The sequence below is a fragment of the Mauremys reevesii genome, linkage group 2, assembly GCF_016161935.1.
Source record: "Mauremys reevesii isolate NIE-2019 linkage group 2, ASM1616193v1, whole genome shotgun sequence".
Lineage (NCBI taxonomy): Eukaryota > Metazoa > Chordata > Testudines > Geoemydidae > Mauremys > Mauremys reevesii.
In genome coordinates this window covers 61,156,982-61,179,696 of record NC_052624.1, presented here as the reverse complement: position 1 = coordinate 61,179,696, position 22,715 = coordinate 61,156,982, and the positions used below count along the sequence as shown (strand labels likewise).

At 39.1% G+C, this 22,715-nt stretch overlaps 1 protein-coding gene across 2 annotated transcripts in view; it reads left to right on the top strand.

Moving 5' to 3' along the window:
- TRA2A (transformer 2 alpha homolog) overlaps positions 1-22,181 on the top strand; it is a 45,986-nt gene extending 23,805 nt beyond the window's left edge. For both annotated transcript variants that reach the window (XM_039522021.1, XM_039522022.1), the window contains 5 exons: positions 6,905-7,093; positions 19,429-19,544; positions 20,060-20,176; positions 20,980-21,047; positions 21,250-22,181. In XM_039522021.1, the coding sequence (XP_039377955.1) occupies positions 6,905-7,093; positions 19,429-19,544; positions 20,060-20,176; positions 20,980-21,047; positions 21,250-21,260 (501 nt within the window). In that variant the 3' untranslated portion in view covers positions 21,261-22,181. The remainder of the gene's footprint in view (positions 1-6,904; positions 7,094-19,428; positions 19,545-20,059; positions 20,177-20,979; positions 21,048-21,249) is intronic.
- Positions 22,182-22,715: the final 534 nt, after the last annotated feature.

Below are 22,715 nucleotides of genomic sequence, written 5' to 3'. Positions count from 1 at the left end.
TAGGTGCTTGGGGGCAGGGGTACGGTTGCTGATGGGAATGAGGATATGGAAGTAGAAACTACCACATCGTAGAGGGAGGCCAAACTCCAAACAACTTAATGAGATCAAATCGAGGGGCCAGGCTAATCTCCATCCAAGAATATTACAGGAACTGGCTCTTGAAATTGCTAGGCAATAGCAAGGATTTTTAATAAATCCATAAGCTCGGCTGTCGTACCATGTGACTGGAGAATTATAGACAGAGTGCCTATATTTAAGAAAGGGGGAGGGGCGGAGTAACTTGGGAAACGACAGGCCTGTTTGACCTCAAATGTATGCAAGGTCTTCAAACAAATTTTGAAAGAGAGTAATTAAAGACATAGAGGTAAATGGTAATTGGGATTAAAAAAAACCCATAGTTTTACAAATGGTAGGGGAGGCTAGACCAACCTGATCTTTCTTTGAGAAGATGACCAGTTTTTCGAAACAGAACATAAGAACGGCCATATTGGGTCAGACCAAAGGTCCATCTATCCCAGTATCCTGTCTTCTGACAGTGGCCAATGCCAGGTGCCCCAGAGGGAATGAACAGAAGAGGTAATCATCAAGTGATCCATCACTTGTTGCCCATCCTGGCTAATAGCCATTGATGGACCTGTCCTCCATGAACTTATCTAGTTTTTTTGAACCCTGTTAGTCTTGTTCTTCACAACATCCTCTGGCAAAGAGTTCCACAGGTTGACTGTGCGTTATGTGAAGAAATACTTCCTTTTGTTTGTTTTAAACCTGCTGCCTATTTTCATTTGGTGAGCCCTAGTTCTTGTGTTATGAGGAGTAAATAACACTTCCTTATTTACTTTCCCCACACCAGTCATGATTTTATAGACCTCTGTCATATTAACCCTTAGTCGTCTTGTTTCCAAGCTGAAAAGTCCCAGTCTTACTAGTCTCTCCTCATACGGCAGCTGTTCATACCCCTAGTCATTTTTGTTGCCCTTTTCTGAATCTTTTCCAATTCCAATATCTTTTTTAGATTGGGCGACCACACCTGCACGCAGTATTCAAGATATGGGCATGCCAGGGATTTAAATAGAGGCAATATATTTTCTATCATCTATCCCTTTCTTAATGATTCCCAACATTCTGTTTGCTTTTTTGACTGCCGCTGCACATTGAGTGGATGTTTTCAGAGAACTATCCACAATGACTCCCAAGATCTCTTTCTTGAGTGGTACATTTTATATGTATAGTTGGGATTGTTTTCCAATGTGCATTCCTTTGCATTTATCAACATTGAATTTCATCTGCCATTTTGTTGCCCAGTCACCCAGTTTTGAGAGATCCTTTTGTAGCTCTTCACAGTCTGTCTGGGACTTAACTATCTTGAGTAGTTTTGTATAATCTGCAGATTTTGCCACCTTACTGTTTACCCCTTTTTCCAGATCATTTATTAATATGTTAAATAGGACTGGGCCCAGTATCGACCCCTGGGGGACACCACTATTTACCTCTCTCCATTCTGAAAACTGACCATTTATTCCTACCTTTTGTTTCCTATCTTTTAACCAGTTACAGATGACAGTTAGTAGTCCTGCAATTCCACATTCAACTTCTTTCAGAATTCTTGGGTGAATACCATCTGGTCCTGGTAACTTCTTATTGTTTAGTTTATCAATTTGTTCCAAAACCACCTCCTAATGACAGGTCAATCTAGGACAGTTCCTCAGATTTGTCACCTAAAAAGAATGGTTCAGGTTTGGGAATCTCCCTCACATCCTCAGCCGTGAAGACTGATGCAAAGAATTCATTTAGTTTCTCCACAATGGCCTTTGCCTCCTTGAGTGCTCCTTTATCATCTTGATCGTTCAGTGGCCCCACTGGTTGTTTAGCAGGCTTCCTGCTTCTGATGTACTTAAAAAAAAATTTGCTATTACTTTTTGAGTCTTTGGCTAGCTGTTCTTCAAATTCTTTTTTGGCCTTCCTAATTATATCTTTACACTTCATTTGCAAGAGTTTATGTTCCTTTCTATTTTCCTCACTAGGATTTAACTTCTACTTTTTAAAGGATGCCTTTTTGCCTCCCACTGCTTTTTACTTTATCATTTAGCTATGGTGGCTCTTTTTTGGTTCTCTTACAAGGTTTTTTAATTTGGGATATACATTTAAGTTGAGCCTCTATTATGGTGTCTTTAAAAAGTTTGCATGCAGCTTGCAGGGATTTTACTTTTGGTGATGTACCTTTTCATTTCTGTTTAACCTCATTTTTGTGTAGTTCCCTTTTTTAAATTAAATGCTACAGTGTTGGGCTGCTATGGTGTTTTCCCTGCCCCAGGGATGTTAAATTTAATTATATTATGGTCACTATTACCAAGCGGTCCAGCTATATTCACCTCTTGCACCTGATCCTGTGCTCTACTTAAGACTAAATCAAGAATTGCCTCTCCTGGTGGATTCCAGTCATTTAAGGCAGGGATTGGCAAACTACAGCCCTTCAGATGTTTTAATCAGGCCCTCAAGCTCCTGCCGGGAAGTGGAGTCCGTGGCTTGCCCCGCTCCACGTTTGCCATGCCTGCCCAGAAGCAGCAGTATGTCCCACCTCCAGCTCCTATGCGAACAGGCAGCCAGGGGGCTCCATACGCTGCTCCCACCCCAAGTGCTGCCCCCACAAGTCCCATTGGCCAGTAACTGCAACCATTGGCAGCTGCGGACGGGGCAGCGTGCAGACACGCCTGATTGCGCCTCTGCTTAGGAGCCGGAGGGGGGTCATGCCGCTGCTTCCAGGAGCTGCTTGAGGTAAGTGCCGCCCAGAGCCTGTACCCCAACCCTCTACCCCAGCCCTGAGCCTCATCCTGCCCTCCGAACCCCTTGGTCCCAGCCCAGAGCATCCTCCTGCACCCCCAGCCAGTGCCCTCACCCTAACCCTCCGTCCCAGCTCAGAATCCCCTCCTGTACCCTGACCTCCTCATTTCTGGCCCCACCCCAGAGCCCTCACCTCCTCCCACATCCCAACCCCCAATTTTGTGAGCATTCATAGCCCACCATACAATTTTCATACTGAGATGTGGCCCTCAGACCAAAAAGTTTGCCCACCCCTGATTTAAGGTGTCAAGAACCTTTTTTGTCTGCATCCTGTCCTGAGGTGACATGTACCCAGTCAATATGGCGATAGTTGAAATCCCCTGTTAGAGTTTTTTATTTTAATAGCCTCTTAATTTCCCTGAGCATTTCATAGTCACTATCACCATCCTGGTCAGGTGGTCGGTAATATATCCCTGCTGCTATACTTTTATTATTTGAGCATGGAATTACTATCCATAGAGATTCTATGGTACTGTTTGGTTAATTTAAGATTTTTATTTAATTTCATTCTATGCTTTCTTTCACACATAGTACCATTTCCCCACTGGCACGACCTGTTCTGGCCTTCCAGTATATTTTGTACCCTGGTATTACTGTGTCCCACGGATTATCCTTATTTCACCAAGTTTCTGTGATGCTTATTATATCAGTATCTTCATTTAATGCAAGGCACTTCAGTTCACCCATCTTATTAAAGCACTTTAAAAACTTGTCACTTTTAAGCTGTCTGCCATTACATGACGGCATGTAGTGATCTAATCTACCTGGATTTCAGCAAAACATTTGATATTAGTTAAATTGAAGAAAATGGGGATTAATATGAGAATCAAAAGATACGTAAGGAACTGGTTAAAGAGGAAACTACAACAGGACATGTTGAAAGGTGAACTGGCAGGTTGGAGGGATGTTATAGTGGAGTTCCTCAGGGATTGGTTTTGGGACCAAGCTTATTTAACATTTTTGTTAATGACCTTGATACAAAAAGTGAGTGCTAATAAAAACTGGATGACTCAGTGGGGACATATTGTCAATACTGAGGAGGACATACAAAAAGATTTGGATGACCTTGAAAACTGAAGTAATAGAAATGGAATTAAATTTAATATTGCAAAGTGCAAGATCATGCACTTCAGGGACTAATTACAATAATTTTTGCTGTAAACTGAGGATTTACCATTGGAAGCAACTGAGGAGAAGACAGACCTGGGTATATTGATTGGCAGCTCAATCATCCTGTGATCAGTGTGATGCGGCCATGAAAAAGGCTAATGCAATCCTAGGCTGCATCAGATGAAATATTTCCAGTAGAGCTATGGAACTACCATTGTGCAAGGGTACTGGAAAGACCTCATCTGGTTAGTGTGCAGTTTTGGACTCCAATGTTTAAGATGAATTCAAATTGGAAGCAGGTGCAGAGAAGGGCTATTAGTATGATGAGAGAAGTGGAGAAACTGCCTTGCTAGATGAGACCTATGGAGCTTGGCTTGTTTAGCCTAACAAAATGAAGGCTGAGGGGAGCTATGATTGCTCTCTGTAAATATATCGAGGAATAAACACCGGGGAAGGAGAGGAGGTCTTTAAGGGCCATTGTTGTCACAGGAACAAATGGATATAAACTGGCCATAAATAGGCTTAGTTTTGCAATTAGACACAGGTTTCTAGCCATCAGAGGAGTGAAGTTCTGGAACAGCCTTCCAAGGGGAATAGTGAGGGGGCAAAAAACCTAACTTATTTCAAGAATCGGCTTAATAAGTTGACGGAGGGGATGGTATAATGATAGCCTGCAGTGGCCCATCCGCTATTGCTAGTACCAGTTATCCCCAGCAGTCTGAGATGGAACGCTAGCTGGGGAAGGTGCTGTGTTACTACAGAGAATTCTTTCCCAGGTGTCTGGCTGTTGGATCTTGTAGACATCCTCAGTTGCCATATTTGGGGTCAGGAAGGAATTTTCCCCCAGGTGAGCGTGATAGGATTTTTAGCCTTCATCTGCAGCATGGGGCATGGGTCACTTGCTGATTTGAATTAGAGTAAATGTTTGATTCCCTGTAACTTGAAGTCTTTAAATGAAGATCTGAGGACTTCAGTAACTCAGGAGTGAGTGAGATTCTGTGGTCTGTGATGTTCAGGAGGTCAGATTAGATTATTATGATAGTCCGTTCTGGCTTTTAAGTCTGTGTCTGTATCAGTTCTCACATGAATTATAAACGTTTCTGTATAATACTGTAAATGAGCTTACACTCAGACACAGAAAACTTTAAGCTTTGTAAATTATAAACAAGTGCAAAACAGGTAGAAAATGTTTTAATCATGAGAAAAGCTTAAAGAAACACCATCAGTTTGTGATCTGGTCAATTAAAGTAGTAGTTCTGGAACCCATATCTTTCCACTAATCCCCTGTCAATTTTTATAGCATGTACAATCACATTTTTCTTTTTAAACTTTCACTTTTATTGTATAAGATTTACACAAAGAAATAATTCAAGCTGATTGTGCATTTGACATTATTGAATAAAGTAAACCAATTGAAGGTATAAAAGAATGTTCTCACTAAAATTTTAGTTAGTAATTTTAAATTCTGACAATGACAAGAACAAAATTATCATACAGATGTTTGATTTTTAAATTTAAAGTGGCTTTATTGCCTTAAACAGGATGGAAACCTCATTTCAAATTGCACAGGGCCCACACGTTATCACAAGGAGTGTTTCTTTTAGAATAACTGACATGAATAAGAGGTTCATGCCAATTGTAGAGATATGAGATCCCTTAGGGAATTAAGGAATGAAATTACACTTTTTTATGTAAGTCAATGACTTGCGTCAAGTTAGTGGTCACTGAAAATGTCAGTGAATTATTCCATGGCTGTGGAATTATGCTCCAAAATGAAAAATAAAAAAATGTAATTGTCTTCACAGCTCCAGAGATCAGGAGCATGTTAACCAGTGCACTTTTTGTGGCTAGAAAATCTGAAACCATAGTTCTGAAAGGTGTGAACTGTGCCATTCACTTCGTTGTTCTATCTAAAAATGATTAAATTTCAACCTTATTAACTTTCACTGCTGATCATTATAGCTGAAACATTCAGCTACTGCAATTAATCCTACAGTCCTAAAGTGCTTCCGACAGTTCCGAATGTGCTAAAAGTTTCAAAACAGTTTCTACAATGCAGTGTATTAAAACTAAAATATCCAGCATATCAAAAAATGAAAATGTGGAGACAACATATTATAAATGTAATAAAAAGTACTGTACTGATTGTGTGGGTCAATGTTATATTTTTTTAAAGGTAGGTTAAGTAAAAGTAGTAAAATTCAATTGAGATGAAGGTGCCAAAGAATTTCCAGTCTACCATGTAAGAATCCTGGCATCTTGCTGCAGAATTCTGGTCCTACTGTTTTTGGAGTGCCAAGGTCCTTTAAAATAGTTCATATCTATACTATCTAGATAAGATGAGCTTGTGATCTTGGTCTGTTTAGAGGGATAGGACAGAGATGCACCTTACGACCTAAATTGAGCCTTTTATTTACAGACATAAAACTATTGTGGGAGGGAATGACAGATATAGTCACAATCTTTGGGGAAGATCACAGGTATACTAATGGTTGAGATTTCCATATCTAGCAAAGATAAATTAGGAATTCACGCACCCCTATGCTATATATTCATGAATAGAGTGTTAAATGATATTCCAGTCTCTGCAGAGAGGTCAAGGATGGAATCTGAAAGGAGAGTAGTGCTACTCTGACCACTAGTCTGTCCTTCCAAATCAGGCCAGTAGCATATTAGCAAGGGGCAGTATCGGAAAGCTTCCGGAGCAGCTGTCTACGTTATACTTGTTCAGTAGGTTAACAAAGGGCTTCAGTTTCCAGTACTGTGAATTCAGTATCGTTTGCTAATATTTAATTTGCTGTAATATTTATCAAAAAATTAAGTTGATTTTTGAAAATATCTTTTAGTTCATTAAGGTTGAAGTGCTAAGCTTTGAATAACCAGGAAAACAAATAGTAGGTTGATATGATAGTAATAACATTTTAATGGAATATATTTTGAACTTTTGTTTTAACAGGCTAATCCAGATCCTAACACATGCCTTGGAGTGTTTGGCCTCAGTTTGTATACCACTGAGCGAGACTTGCGTGAAGTCTTTTCCCGTTATGGACCTTTGAGTGGCGTCAATGTGGTTTATGATCAGCGGACTGGACGATCAAGAGGATTCGCTTTTGTTTATTTTGAGAGAATAGATGATTCTAAAGAGGTAAATTCATGTTTATTGCTCTTGACGGGAGTTCATTCTTATTACATATTTGTAAAAAGCTTCACCTTTTTATAAACTAAAGAATTTAAATGTATTTTGTGAATCTCGTAAATGCTGAAAATCGCTGTCTAAATAGTACATTGGTCAAATTTATGAGAAGTAATGTTTTGGTGTTTATAAAACACTGCAATTTTATATACAAATATACTGTTGACAGCTGTAAAGTGCAATCAGTATACGTCCATTAACACAACCATAACTACCCACTAATGCAAGCCCTGTTTGCCTCAGTACATCTATTACAAAATGGAAATAAAATCTTTAAAGGGGCATGGATTTTTTTAATGTTACAAAACCTTTTAAACATCTGCCTTTAAAAAGTTACTTCTCTCTTCCTTGAGCAGTCTCTTATCTGTCAGAATCATGAGAAATACCATTGTTTTCTCTCACATAGTCTTGAGCTTTTGTCTGTCATTGTTTTAAGGAACAAGATTTCGACAGCTTACTTTGACTCATCACTATGTGCCTTTATTGGTCAGTGGGTTACTAATCAGTGCAAAACACTTGTGAGACACCTTGCTGCTGGGATTGATCATTCTCCATCCATGATACGGTCAGTTGAGGAGGAAAGAATAGAAACCAAGAATCTAAATTGATTTTTGCACAAGGGGTACAGAACACCATAGAAAAGTAGTCTCTTTTTTAAAAAGAGATGTGTTGTTACTTCTTCCTAGATAGGAAATTATATTGAAACTTCTGTGGCTGTGAGGCCACCTCAATTAAAGATACTGTATCTCCAGTTTTTCTAAACAGTGCTCTGTCAAAATGAAGAAAAATAGACACCAAATCAGCAGTTTCAAGTTTGCAGTCAATGCTTCTTCCATCATTTTCTCAAATGCTGGGATGTGACACCTCCTCTACTTTCCCCCCAAGTGGGTCATGAGGGGGTAGCTACCGGATTGGTTGCACTCCAGGGGCCAAGAAACAAAAAAAACTTCCTATGCTAAGGTAGAAGGCATTTTGATAACCACTAACCCACCCTTCCTCTTTAACATTGGACTGGGACTTGAGAGATCTGGATTCCGTTCCTGGTTCTGCCACAGATTTGTAGTGTAACTACAGATGAGTAATTTGCAGGTTAAGTTTTCTGATTGTAAAATGGAGATAATAGATTCAGGAATTGCAGTAAAATGAACCTACCTCATGGGTGTATAATATCGGTTAATTGATGTTTTTTGTTAAGCACTCATATGACAAGAATGTGAGATAGGAAGAAAGCTACCAAAGGCTGCAGCTTTTAGGAGTGAGGAAAAGAGAAACTTTCTTTTTCTTGTAGTTACTTCACTCTGTTATTCCACAATAACTTGAAACAGTTGGATGGAAGGAGGTTGGGGAATGGGGGAAATCATAGTTATTATCAGCACCTTAACACATTGCCCCCAGTCCCCAAACTGAGGTCCAGTTTCTTGTTGTGGAGCCCATATTTGCACTTCTTTGTGGCCACAAATTTTTGTGGGATTTTGGATTGCAGTAAGAAGTATGATTGATTGGATCTTCGGTGGGAACAGTTCATATCCACTGTACTAGACCATGCTCCCTCTTCTTCGCCAGTTCGGCTGAAGTAACTGGAAGAAGAGCACTATTTTACATACCTTTGGGAATTACTTGCCATATATAGAAGTCATGCATGCCAGCATGTGCCCCTTAAAGTGATCCATGTAAACAGCTATGCTTTAGTCTTTCATGAACTAGTCCAAAATAAACAAGTGTTTCTTAGGACCATTATCAGGTTCATGTGCATTCTGACATGTCTGAAATTCACTAAGATTCCTTTGAGCTTTTAATGTGACCCTGGTAAAGCTGATCAGCTTTAAAGTTATTTAGTAGCTGTGTTTTCAGCTACTGAGTAACTGTCTACAGAGACCCCACCTTAAGCAAAACTTAAGATTTCGTTTTAAAGTTTCTAGCCCTCATGGTTATGAAGAGAACTTGAAATGAACGTAAACTGTCTCTGTGTTGTCTTCCTAAGTGCGTAGACAGTCTGAAACAGTAGGTCTAAGAGGTGTGAATTATCCTCATGCTCAATAGAGCGTTAATTCTGGAACCTAATTATGACAGTTTGCGTCAGCCTTGTTAACTATAACAATGCTGACCACATTAGCAGAAACATGTGGCTATTACGCTTATTTCACAATCATAAACTGTTTTCCCAGTTTCCAAAAGCCCCAGCTATCTCTTAACGAGCTGATAGTCTCCAGCTTCCACAATGCAGTTCTGTATTTTCAGCACAAAATTCTGCAGCCGATTTAAAAAACTGATAATTATGGTGCAACATTTAATTGAATTTAACATGCTTTTATTTAATTCTGTAAAATTCTCCTTCAGTGTGAAACTGCTACAGAATTTCCAGTCTCACCAGAGTGCTAAATTTCTGTCATGGTAGAATTTGGGTCCATTCAGCATGTCTCAGAGTACACAACTGCCATCTCTCCATATGCTATTGGATCCAGTCTCCTTCTACTTAAGTAAAAATATCATATGTGGTAACAACCAAACTCCACATCACTTAATAGCTCCACCCTATCATTTCTCATTAAGGATCAAGATATTGACTCCCGCCTCTGATTGGCTCATGATACTAGCCTCCATTACCCACTTGTTAGATTTTCAAACAAGGACCTTCATGCTTTCTCCCATGCTGCCCCTCCCGCTTGGGAGAAGCTTCCTGTAAACATTTGCAAAACCACTTCAGTGTTCTCCTTCAGATCCCTCCTTAAAACTCTCCTATGCCATGATGCACCCAAAAAACTTGACAACAGTTGGGTTATGGTCTCAGCACACCAGTAGCCAATGAGGCTGGCCAATATTATTTAATTACTTCCCTGTGCTCTTTTTTGTAACCCTTTGTCTCTTGTTGTACAACTAGATTGTAAGCTCCTTGGGCAGGAACCTTCTTTTTTGTTTATGAAGTGCCTGTCACAGTGGGGTCCTGGTACATGAGTACATCTCATAGGCAGTATGAAATTACATACAATTGTCTGTGGACATCTTGCATTTTTCTGTCAGACTTTAGATAGGTCTTGAGAAAGAGGCAGTCCTCGTAGCAGTAATTTAGTGGCCACTCTCCAGCTAAGGATAAAAGCAAAACCTCAGCCTTACTTTGGCTTTTGATTCTATTGTTGCATGACATGTAGATGGCATAACACTACACTCATTCCAACTGAACAGGACCCAGATAGAGGTGTGGGAAAGCTGCTTCTCTTTTTTCAGGTGGTGTCCCTATGGGTGCACCACTTTAGGCACGCATGCACCTGTCGATCCCATGATTGGAGATTTTTACTTAGCAAAGTCCATTCAGTCTGCTCATCCATCCTTATGCCTCCTTGTGCCAGATACCAAGGCTATATTGGGGGGTGTGGGCAACAGCCCTGAGTTCCTTCTCAATCGCCTCAGCCTGAGACGAAGCCTTACTGTGTCCTCCTTGAGTGTGCCTTGGCTTTTCTAATATTTCTATAGTGGTATAGTTTTTATAGTTGTTAGTATAGATTTAGTTAGATAAGTAGTGAGATAATAGTTTTACCGTCTTTACCTTCTGGGAGACTTATTTTTCCTGGCAGGGCATATCTGGCTCACCAGGCTTCAAACATTGCCTCTCCTGGTGAGAGGCAGTATTTGTGCAAGATGGGACTTCCCAAGCCCGACACACTTAGAGTGGCCAAGTCTGCCAGAAGTGCAATTTCTGCCTGGCCCTCAAATCCAGGGCAATGAAAAAGGAGGTTAACATCAGTCTGCTAATGATGGAACACTCCCTTCAGACAGTTGCTGAGTCAGGTCAGGAGACAGTGTGACACTCACTCACTCTACAACTGTCAAGAGATCCAGCACCTCTCTTACCTCAGCACAGGCTTCTCCTAAGGAAGGAAAAACGTTGGAGGCTTCAGGAAATGCTTCTAAAAAGAACATTGGCTTTCACCTTAAGGACCCAGCTCCAAAACAAGTCCAGGACCCTGGTGAGATCTATGGCCTCTAAAGGAGCTACCTCTTGACTCAATACCACTGAATCAAAGGACTCCTCATCCAGTACCAGAGGGGCTGTAAAGTCCTGGAGCACCAAGGAGAGAGAGAGAGAGGGGTCCAATCGGGACTTGGTACCTTCTACTACCAAGCATATCAAGCACAGACACTCAGAACTGGCACCATCAAGTTCAGCCCATCTGTCAGTACCCATGCATTCAGCACCAGCAAGTAACAGCACCACACATCATTGATTTTTATTTCGGTATGCCTACCATTGGCGGTACCATCAACTTTGGCGACCATGGCCTCCGCTACCATGTTGGTACTGATCCTCTATCCGGTACCACGGGAGTTCAGATATACTAAGACAATATCAGCCTTCCATCCTCCACTAGAACGATTTTCCATATTTGCTCAAGCAGTGTGGTCTAGGCTTATTAAAGGTTTGAGGAATGTCTGTCTCCAGATAAGAAACCCTGCCCCAACCTGAGACCTCAGTCTGGTACCTTATGAGACCTCCATTCGAACCAGTGGCAACCTGCTCTGTTGCTTTGGTCTATGAAGACAGCCTTTTTAGTAGCCATCACGTCAGCCATAAGGTCAGGGAGATTGGATCCTGGATGACAGATTCCCTTTCTCTATCCTCCATTTACGGTGGTCTTTAAGGGAAGTTCTCTTTACATCCACACCTTAAATTCTTATCTAAGTTTCTATCAGAGTTCCACCTTATTCAAGCCATTCATCTATGGGTGTTTTTTCCAAAGCTACATATTTCTCTACAGGGTTTTTGTTTATATACTCTGGATGTCAGAAGAGCATTGGTCTTCTACTTAGATGGGATCAAGCAATTTAGGAAGACACCTAGGCTCTTCATTTTCTTTGCCGATAGATCCACACAGTTCTCAATCTCTACTCAGGCTATCAAGATGGATATCTAGATGTATTATCACTTGTTATGATGCTGTGGGTGTTCATCCCCACCCCACCCCACCCAGGGTAATAGCACATTCAACCAGATCGCAGGCAACATCTGCAACATTACTGATTGAGTGTACTAGTATCTGAAATACTGTAGGGCTACTACATGGGCTTCAATACATACGTTTTCAAAATATTACGCCTAGCTCCATGCTGTCCATGCTTGGTTCTGCAGTACTGTCTTCAATTCCGGACTCTCTCCTGAAGCTCCCTCCTCCATTGAAGGTACTGCTCAGAAGTTACCTGAAGTGAAGCACTCATAGGGACACTTCTCAAAGAAGAAGAGGTTGGTTACTTTGTGCAGTAACTGGTTATTTCAGGAGCGGCAGAAGCACCCTAAAAGTGTGGAGACCACTAGCGCCCGAACTGTGGCCCCCTTCCCCTATGGCCTCTCCACCATGGCCCTGTCCCGTCCCCCCGCCTCCCCCCCCGGTCGTTTGCCCTTGTGGCTGGTATGCCGTCGCACTTTTAAAAGTGATGGGGCCATGGCCCCCTTGCCTCTCCTGTTCCAGCATTCCTGAGTTCTTTGAGAAGTGTGTCCCTAGGGGTGCTCCACTACCCACCCTTCTTCCCCTCTGCTTCAGACTATTCCTGTTCTGAGTGGAGAAGAAAGGGCAACTCACCTGCGTGCCCCTCAGTAGCCTTGGTATTGGGTGAGGAGGCATGGGCTGAATGGACAGTACTAACTGCCTCTGATCAAGGGCTTTGAGGGGTGAATGTGCACCTGAAGGGGGAGACATATCAAAGACCCACAGTTACTTCACAAAGTGAGTAATTTCTTCCCAAAGAGCTCCCACGTAGAGTACTGTAAAGATCTACTTGCTGAGCTTACAAGACACCATGGGGTCAACTAACAAACCCATCTTTGTTTTCAACAGATGCAATAAATGACTTCACAGTTATATTCTAGTGTTTCCAAAAGATCAGCTGTTGAACAGCCTTAATCCACCCAGCTTCTTGTATCTAACACCAATTGAATAGGTGTTGCTGTTACTACAAAGGCTGTGTTGAGTGCATTTCTTGCTGTTATAAGCTTTTAGCAGTCCTGCACTATCATGCTATTATATAAGGCAGGGTTGTTTCATTTGCCAACCTAAGACCTGTTTTTCTTCCAAATATATGCAGAGTTTACATGTGGTCCTTCTGGCATGCTTTTTCAAAACAATGTTGCTTAGAATCTTTAAGGGTCCAGTTTGGTCTTTAGTTGCTATTTTCAAAGCAGAGGTACCCAGACTATTCTACCTGCTAGAGTATTTTTTGTCCTTTTCAGGATGTTTATTTGAGTAGGCCAATTGTAAAACAGGGATTGTTTCTGAGGGCACAATCTTTGAGGTTCTGTCTGATTTTATTTTTTTTTTTAATAGAGGAAAGGAGACATTTTATCACTCGTTATATTTTCTTAAGAAACTTAAAAGTTGGGTATTTGGTTTTGTGTCTTGTCTGTTGCAGTATGTGGTCACTTGTGTTGATCTTCCTTGAGTTACTCAGTCTCAAAGATTGAGATGTTTAAGGAATGGCATTTTATTACAAGGGATTATCACATTTGTAATCTTCTCCCTTTGGAGATAATTCACACGATTGGCATTCCATCATAAAATTCGAACGAAAAATCATTCTACCTCCACTTGTTTACCGCATTGTCACTGAAACACCTTGATGGAATTCTAGCCCATTCTCGCCTATCCACCTGTTTGCGTTTTGGAGTTCACTTTTCTATTTAAAAAAATGCATCCTCAATGTTGTTTGTGTTGACTAATAATATGTATAGCAGCGGGGAAAAACTACTACTACTACACTCATAGCTAAAACACCTTTGAGTAACAATGCTGCACATGTGGGGAAGTGGAATGCCTTCTCAATAAAACCCCAAGTAGAATATCTGTAACATTGCGTATTTGTTTAGTAATGTGTCAGGAAACTTCGAAGCGTGAGAGACTGGATAATTCAGGGCATTGGTAATTATATGGATTTTTCAATTTTATGGATGCCAGTTCTATGGAATGTCCAGTTGTGTGAATCTTATAAAACTACTTTTAGAAGTGGTGGTAATTTACACTGTTGGCAGTCTAGGTAAAGGCACCAAGGATTGTGTAGGCATAGAGACTGTGCACTGCTTTTTAGACCTTTATAAATTAATTTCCCTGGGTCAGCATAACACATTAATAAAACATGAACTTGACATTGTTGCTAGATATACTTTGTTTCCGTTCTGCAGATAGAGAACTTAAGGGTGGTCAATTCATCACCTTTCCCAAGCACTGAAACATGGACTTAAATCCAAAAAGACCAAAAATATTCTGACCAAATATTTACATTACTTAAGACCACTGTTAACTATGTTACTAATTATCAATACTAATTACTCTCTACAGTGCTGGCCTATCGGTGTGTTTAGAAATAAATTTACATAGTTTATTATTACAGACTTCAAAAATTCTCATACAAATTATTCAGTGAATGCTTAAAGAAATGGTTTACATTAAAAAAAAACCCACAAATCATACAGAAGGCACTCTTGAGAACAAAATGAACCAGCAGAGATTGAGACCTATGGGATTACGATTTAAAAAGTTTGCTGATTGTAAAGTGTCCTGACATTGCTGACACACTCAGAGAAACATTAGAATAGCATTCTGATTAGAAATAATTTTGTTTTATATCCTGTATTTATCTACCCTTAAATTCTTTAAAGCTTTTTGAAAAACAGGATCCCAAATTCTTAGCAGGATGTTTAAATATGTAAAATGCAGGCTTGCTTGCAATTTCTAACATTAGAAATACTTACACCAGAGCAGGAAACTGATGCGGACTCTTTACAAGGAAATAGAGTCCTGAATGTTAGACTTCACAGATTACAGTAAATAAAAAAGCTATTTTTATATGCTTAATTTGCTTGCATTTTTTATTTTGATCTGAATGAGATATTAAACAATATTGGTTTCACAAAAGCTTTAGTTTAATTCATTCATTGTGACTGTCTGGTCCTATCACATGTTTTAATATTGTTCATTGCATCACAATTGTTTTTTGTGGAAGTGATTGACTTAAGGAGGACGTCAGGTAAGAAATAGGCAACAAAAGCCAATGACTTAGTAGAAATCCTTTCCATGTAAGTAATCACAATTCTTTAAGAAATACTGAAAATAAATATATGTAGAAATATTTGAATGTGTCCCAAAAGTCATTAACTACTATTTAGAAGTTACAGCTGGAAGTTTTTTATTTAAAACATTTTTACAGTGTGTAAGGGTATTGCCTTTACAATTGTAGTAGTAAATTACTAACTATGCTTGGCCTGCTTCATTGGTTTCACAAATTCTTGAAGCTGTACATAGCAGTTAATGAGACACTGTCAAATAAAGGCCTCTAATGTTTGATCTGTTTGCAGTTTGGGTTGTATCTCTTACTTAAAACCAATCATGTAATTGGCACAATTATTTTTAGTGACTTTACGCCTCATGAAATATATTAACAAAGGATTTCACTTTGTAGAGCTGTCTGCTGAATAAGTGCAACACACAGAGATGGCGTAAGCCCTCCGATGTTCCTCAATCCTCCCCTGGGTTGTTTTTTCTAAGGCAGAAGTTCCCAAACTCTTGTTATTACGTACCCCCTTCCGGATCTACCAGCTGTCTGCATACCTCTAGCCTTTTCATCATTGGTAATTTTTGTGTTTTAAACACTACCTGTCTTTAAGCCATCTGTCCATATTTCACTGTTCTCTTTGGTACATATGGAGTAAATCAACTACTGTATTTTATATAACAAATTCCCACTGTGTTAAATCTTTGACTCATTTATTATGAAAATGCAATAAATAAAATAAATAAAATCCACCATTGCACAATTTCTCCCATGTATCCCCAGGGGTATGCATACCACTGTTTGGAAACCTCTGTTCTAGGGGGATGAAAGAGTAGTTGAGTCTCTGCCTATTGAATCCTTGGCCATTGTCACCTAGGGTAAAGGTGGTATACCAGTCCACTAAGATCTACACAGACTACCAACTTAAAGTTAATAAGCCACTGAACAGCTGTAAGGATATAAACAGTACTAAGCTGATCCAGGTTTAATATAGTAATGTAGAATTGAAGAATTCACATGCGGTTACCAATGTTCATATACTTCCATTCTTTCTCCCTCTGTGAAGACAGTGACTTAGTGTTTCCCATGGAATCTACCCAAGTAAACTACTAAAACTTGTTTCTGTAGAAGAGCTGTCTGTTTGTTACATCATCTTATAAAAGCCATGGTGATTTCAGGTCTTCTAGAAATGTTCAGATATTGGGGAGAAAATCAGAGTTCAAATAGAGAAGGACAGAATCAATAGGGGAAAGCATTATGGCTTGGAAAGGGTAGTAAACAGTGATGTTTAAAACCAAAATTAAACTTTAATAATTTTCCTCTTAAATTTGGGCATCTATTATAGATTTTCCAGACATTCAAATCAATACTGTTTTTCACCCTTTTGACGAAAAAGTGAATTTCTGAGACTGTGCTGTATGGATATGCAATCCTATTTGAAAATCTAGTTTACAAATGTTTTAAAGAATTTGATTAACTGTGGGAAACTTTCCCTAGGCAAGTAAACATTTTAAACATTTTTTATTATACACTTTACAGTAATCAATAAAAATATGCTTTGCATACAAATACAGAATAGCTGTACAAATGGATGTGTTTGAGATACAGAAATGCAAACTATCAAAAGTTATTAGCATTCCTAATGTTTGTCCCTGGCAATAATGTCTGCAAATTTAAGACACTTTCACCTGTGGACCGTTTAAGCACTCTATGAACGATCATTGCATGGATTTCTCTGTTAGTTGCTTTGTGTTGTTAAAAAATAGTACACAGCATCATTAAGAAGAGTTGCTAGTGGATGAAGGTGGGATCAGGTTATGAAAATTATTTGACTTTAATTACCTTTTTAAAAAAAATCTAGGCCCCATTGTTCTTGCCTATTGGGTAAATAGATGTCTATAAGGACTGTAATACACATAGGTAAAAAAGGAAATCACTTTAAAGTTACTTTAAATATCCTGACCATGATGCTGACAGTTGTTCAGCTTTTTTATTTTTGTGTTTTATGGGGGGAAGCGGGTAGGTTTGGGGGCGAAGAGTGTCTTTGTGTTTTTGATAAACATTTATTTGGGACACTAAGCAGGCCAGTCAGGTTTTCTGAAGAGCTGTGGAATTACAAATTAAACTGTTGAATCTTTATATTAACGTGTAATGTACTTAATGTTCTTTGGGGAAACAGTTATTAATATTTTGGGTCACAATAAGACACTAGAATTACACTGACTTGAGATCCATAGGTACATATCTTAATGGTAGTTCTAAGATGTTCCAGTTAACACACTCAAACCTTATTTGCCAGTTAGGTATGTTGTTCATATATAGCAGCTCTCAAAATGGATCATCTTCGAGGTTGACTTCTCCCTGAAAGGGATGGGGCCATTTGAAATAGAAGTTCCTTTTCCTGTAGAGTTAGCTCTTCAGTTAAACACAAACCTCAATCAAGTCTGTATTTGTTGAACTGGCTGTCACTTCAGCTGTATTTGCTTTGTAAGACTTTACCAAAATTGCTGGCTCATATTTCCTGAGATTTTAAAATATCTTCCACCTGAATATAAAATAACCCCACCTTTTATACCTTATTTCACTTTATTAAGTTTCTGAGATGCCTATGGTCAAAATGACATCAGTTGAGAATCCTGTTGAGTTCTAGGGTATTCTGTAGCCAGTTGCTTTTTTATATCTGAGTGCATCTTTGCTGAACAACATTTTTATTTTATGGTATTATAGGAGTAGTTTAAAAGATTATGGGTATGCAAACACTTCAAAACCTTGTATTTATATGTTTAAGTGTAATGCTGAAAGATTGAGATCTTGCTCATTATCCTCTCATGGTTTTGCTCTGCTATTCCCTGTACTAAATCTAGCTATTTTTGAGCTTGAATTGATATCACTAGGTGGCGATATTGTCTAGATTTAAACAGCATTATAAAAGAGCAAACTAAGTGGGATTAAATAGGTTAGTGGAGAATTGTTGTTTCCAGTTTGGTAGGGATATAAACAGTGACCATGTGGTGTTGTCTTTTAGATTCCTATTGCATTGATTTAACATTAAATTATAAAATTATTGTTGGCCAAAAAAGGGACTTGAAAAGGAATCATATCTGAATCTAATTTTGTTTTAATGGTTACAATTTTAGTTACTTTCTGTCTGTAAAAGAGAATGCTTTGTGTATCATTTACAAGACAGCCTTAAGTGTGATGTGTGATATTTAACTTAAAATCCATAAAATGGGAAGACAATTTGGTGTGCTAATTTTAATAAAACTCTATTTAGCTCATATAAGAGAAGGAAAGTAGAATCTACATCAGGTAAACTAATCGTTAGTATGAACTGATGGGTCAAAGACCTGTTAGCTGAGAATGCCCTTAGATGGATGGAAGGGGCCAGAAATTGCTGCTTATTGCAAATAACACTTAATTGTAACCTAATAAATATATTAGTGGTTAACTCTGATCTCTTTGACTGAAGTCTTAAATTATATTCACGTAACTCTTTAAAGTGTGTGATGCTCCGTTGAATTCCAGTTTGAATGATTTGGAATAGGGCTAGGGGGCCATTGTATTGATTCAAAACCGAGGGTATCAGGGGGCCACTGAATGAGTGCGTGCGCGGGTCCCAGCCCTGTCTGGGGGCGCAGCCTTCCAGCACGGTCCCTGATGCGTATCCGTTTAGCGGGCTGCACAGAGTGCGAGTAGAGAGGAAAGTTGTAATTAGGTATCCATGTAGGCTGAACCCGCCATTTTATTAAGCTCTGCTGGAGTAGGTCCTTGTAAGGGAGATGGCAGGAGGCAGAGAGAGCATGAAATGGCAGCCGACTAGCAGTAATGCGGCCATATGCATCCCGCAGGAAGCCACTGTGTGCGCGGCTTCTGAATGAGCCCGTCCCCTCCGCGGGGCTCGGAAGGATGCCGTTTACAGGGAAAGCTGCTTTGCTGCCTGTTAACTTTTTGGTTGGCTAAATGTCGAAGTGGTGTGGGGAAAGCGTCAGTATGTTAATGGCTAGCACAGGGATCGCGCGTCACGTAGCTCCAGCGCCCCAGTGCAGGCAGCGCTGCAACACTCCGCCTGCGACCGGCATGTCGGCGGGCGAGACGCGCCGCTCGCCACAGCGGGGCGCTAGTAGCCAGCCTGAGTAGATCACGTTTATTCAGGGCTTGTGCCGCGTACTGAAAAGCGAAGCGCTCATTTTATCGCCTATTCATTAACTGGTGTAGCAGCTCGCGAGCTAATGGCCGGGCCCCTGTCTCCCCTGCAGGCGATGGAACATGCAAATGGCATGGAACTGGACGGCAGGAGGATCCGCGTGGATTACTCCATCACCAAGAGAGCGCACACGCCCACCCCGGGCATCTACATGGGCAGGCCAACCCAGTAAGGAATTTACTCTTCATTCTGCGTAAACGAACCTCAGATCAAGTTAAACTAAGTGTTTTAAGACGCTACCAGCAGCATATTTGTTGTGAGGGTTTGTCGTCTGCCTTTTTAAAGCTGTTCTTTATCGCTAATGTATTTGCATGCACTGGGGGTGGGTTTGTTGCAGTTGATCTTGAGGTACACTATTAAACCCTGTTTTAGTATGGTATTTTTACTTAAGGTGAACGTCTTTTAAAGCCCAAGAGCTTACTGAGTGAAGAATATATTACAAATAAACAAGATGGGGGAAACAAATTGTTCCAGGGCTCTTTAATGTCTAAACCCCACCCCACTCTGGTTAATCAATGCACTTAGTGATTTTCTTTAAATGTGGAATCTACTGAGTCTGAGACACAAAGTGTACAGTTAGTAGTTGTCACTTGAGGACACTGAAGATAATTTTAGAGAACTTAAAATTAAGAAGAACGAAGGCAGACTTTTATGCTTCTATTTTATTCCTATTTTTTAAATAGCAGTGGAGGTGGCGGCGGTGGTGGTGGTGGAGGAGCAGGTCGTCGTCGTGATTCCTACTATGATAGGGGATATGATAGAGGATATGACAGATATGAAGAATATGACTACCGGTACAGGTAACCAGTTTGATTAATTGATTATTTTATTTTATTTTTTTAATATGTTGCTGTGGGGAAACTTGCAACTCTCATACATATCTGGTGTCCTTAAATTTCAAGTGACCACTAGGAGAAAGATCAGCAAAAGCAAGCCTTGTAGCCTTACTAATGCAGTTATGTCAACTAAATAACATATTCAGCTGTCCACATACTCCTTTCTAGGAGAATAAGGGGAGGAGAAGAAAGGGAAATAATGTCAGTAGGGAACTGGAGGAAAGGCTAATGTAATAGAAAGGTAAGGTTTCAGAATCGGGGGGGAGGGGGGAAGGGGGAGATTTCTGAACCCAAGCTAATAAGAATGTATGTAAATAGGCAGGGGTGCAAATAAAACTAAAATAGGAAAATATTAAAATGAAATGGAAAATGTCATATTGAAAATAAAGCCACTAAAAGGATGGTTAAGCATGAGGTCAGATCCATTTAAAAGTCTTTCTCCTTTGTCAAAGTTGTCTAGTTAAACTAAACTAAATTATTTGGGGGAAAGGACTTGTTTCTACATCTCTGCAGAAGTGCTGGGCACACTTTGGAGCACCATATAGGATAATAAACATTCTAAATAAACTCGCAAGTTTTTAAATACACAATACTTAGAATAGAGAAGCTAGGAGCGCCTTAAATATTTCATTGAGTCTCTGCCAAATCAGATTTAAATCAACCATACAGTCCAATCATCCACCATCAAGGGAATAACTGTATCACATAGAAGTGATTGTATAAAGACACTTTCATAACAAAGCAAAAACTTTATATTCTCTTTAAAGGAGACGATCACCTTCACCTTATTATAGCCGATATCGATCACGGTCAAGATCCCGCTCCTATAGCCCAAGTAAGTATATATAAATAGTTCATATTAAACCATGCTAGTGCATCTGGACTTGATTGTTAGTTTTAATGGAAAATAGATTTGTGATAAATGAGAAATCTTGAATGTGGCAACAGAAAATTCGCCTTGGTGTAAGTTCTGCTACTGCAAGCTCGAATGTTTAAATATACATGATTTTTATAGTAATAGTGTCATCTTTTTTCAGGACGCTACTGAAGAACGGAAGAATTCCAGTTGTGGACATGATTTTTAAATAAAGTTCTGCCCTTAGCTTCCCTTTGGTCTCCCCCTCAAATCCGTCTTATAAGATCTTTGGTTCATTTAGAAGATGCATATTTTCAGTTGAAGTATTGCTGTTTTCCACCCCCTTTTATTGTAATACTCTTAAAATTGTAATTGTTGTAGTTTTGTGTAGTTAAACATCTTAAGCAAAACTAAATAGAAATCCCAAAGTGTTATTACATTTTGTAAGTCATTCTGTTTTTGTTTTTAAAACAATTGTACTCCTGGCTAATCTAATGAGGAGAAGAGAGCATTGATGTTTTTTAAAGCTTGCATGTTGTGTGTAATATACACACTCAGCTACTTTAATATAAACCTGTGTTTCCAAAAAAAACTTGTTAATCTTTCTGTTAATGCTTGGTTGTTGATTTTGAAAAATAAGCAACATCTCTGAACCTTTTCTGTAATGGCAAATTTCACTAGATAGTCATGAACCCAACGGGTTTTTTTGGTTAAATTGCTTTGAGTGTAGAAAATATTAGAGCTATAGCAAATTTTCATATTTGGTTTAACTTCTTTGGAAAAACAGATTCTTACAACCTTTATCTTCAGTGTATGTTTTATAGATGAAAAGTTTCTAGACTGCTACACAAGTTAAAACCATAAAAATCTAACTGATTTTTTTAAATTGAATTCAAAGTAGTGTTTCCCCTTAATCAGTGCAGGAGAAAAATATTTATTGAACATAGCAATTAGTTATATAATTTGCTGTTCATACAAACTCATGTTGGTATTGCAATGATGGTTAAGGAAGTTCTAGTTTCCAGTCCTTTTGAAGTTTCTGGTATGGATAGAAAAATTACAGTTACATATAAACCTCTTCCTCCTCAAAATAAAGTTAATTACACAAATGGATTTTCATGTCTTTTATTTTGTATATACATGTCATCTGGATAATAAAAAAGTACTACTACTATGGGCTAAATTCTAACCAGTGAGTTAGAGATGAAGAAGATCCATATTCCAAGAATCTCCTGAATCATCCAGCTCTCATGACTAGATTTAGATTACACTTTATTTATATTGATTTAGTATTTCTTGCTAATTTTTTCACAATCAACTTAACTATTACTACTTAACTGTGGAAGTTAATTTACTTCATTTCTTTTTGCATTTCATTCAGTTTTAGATTTGTAAAACATGTGCCCAGATGGAGCTCTGGTCACATGCAGAAAGGTTTACCAATTTGAAGTAAATGCCTCCAAAGAAACCATCCCAAAATCATTGACAAAATTTAGAAAATTAAAATAGTTTCCCTCATTTACATGAGCTTGCGCACTAGCAAAAATTTTTAGGGTTTTGACTCTTCTAAATTTTGAGCTGAAATTAGCTCTCCTTTTAATTCCCAAGCCATCAAATCTTCCCACCATAATAGTTATTTGTATGTGT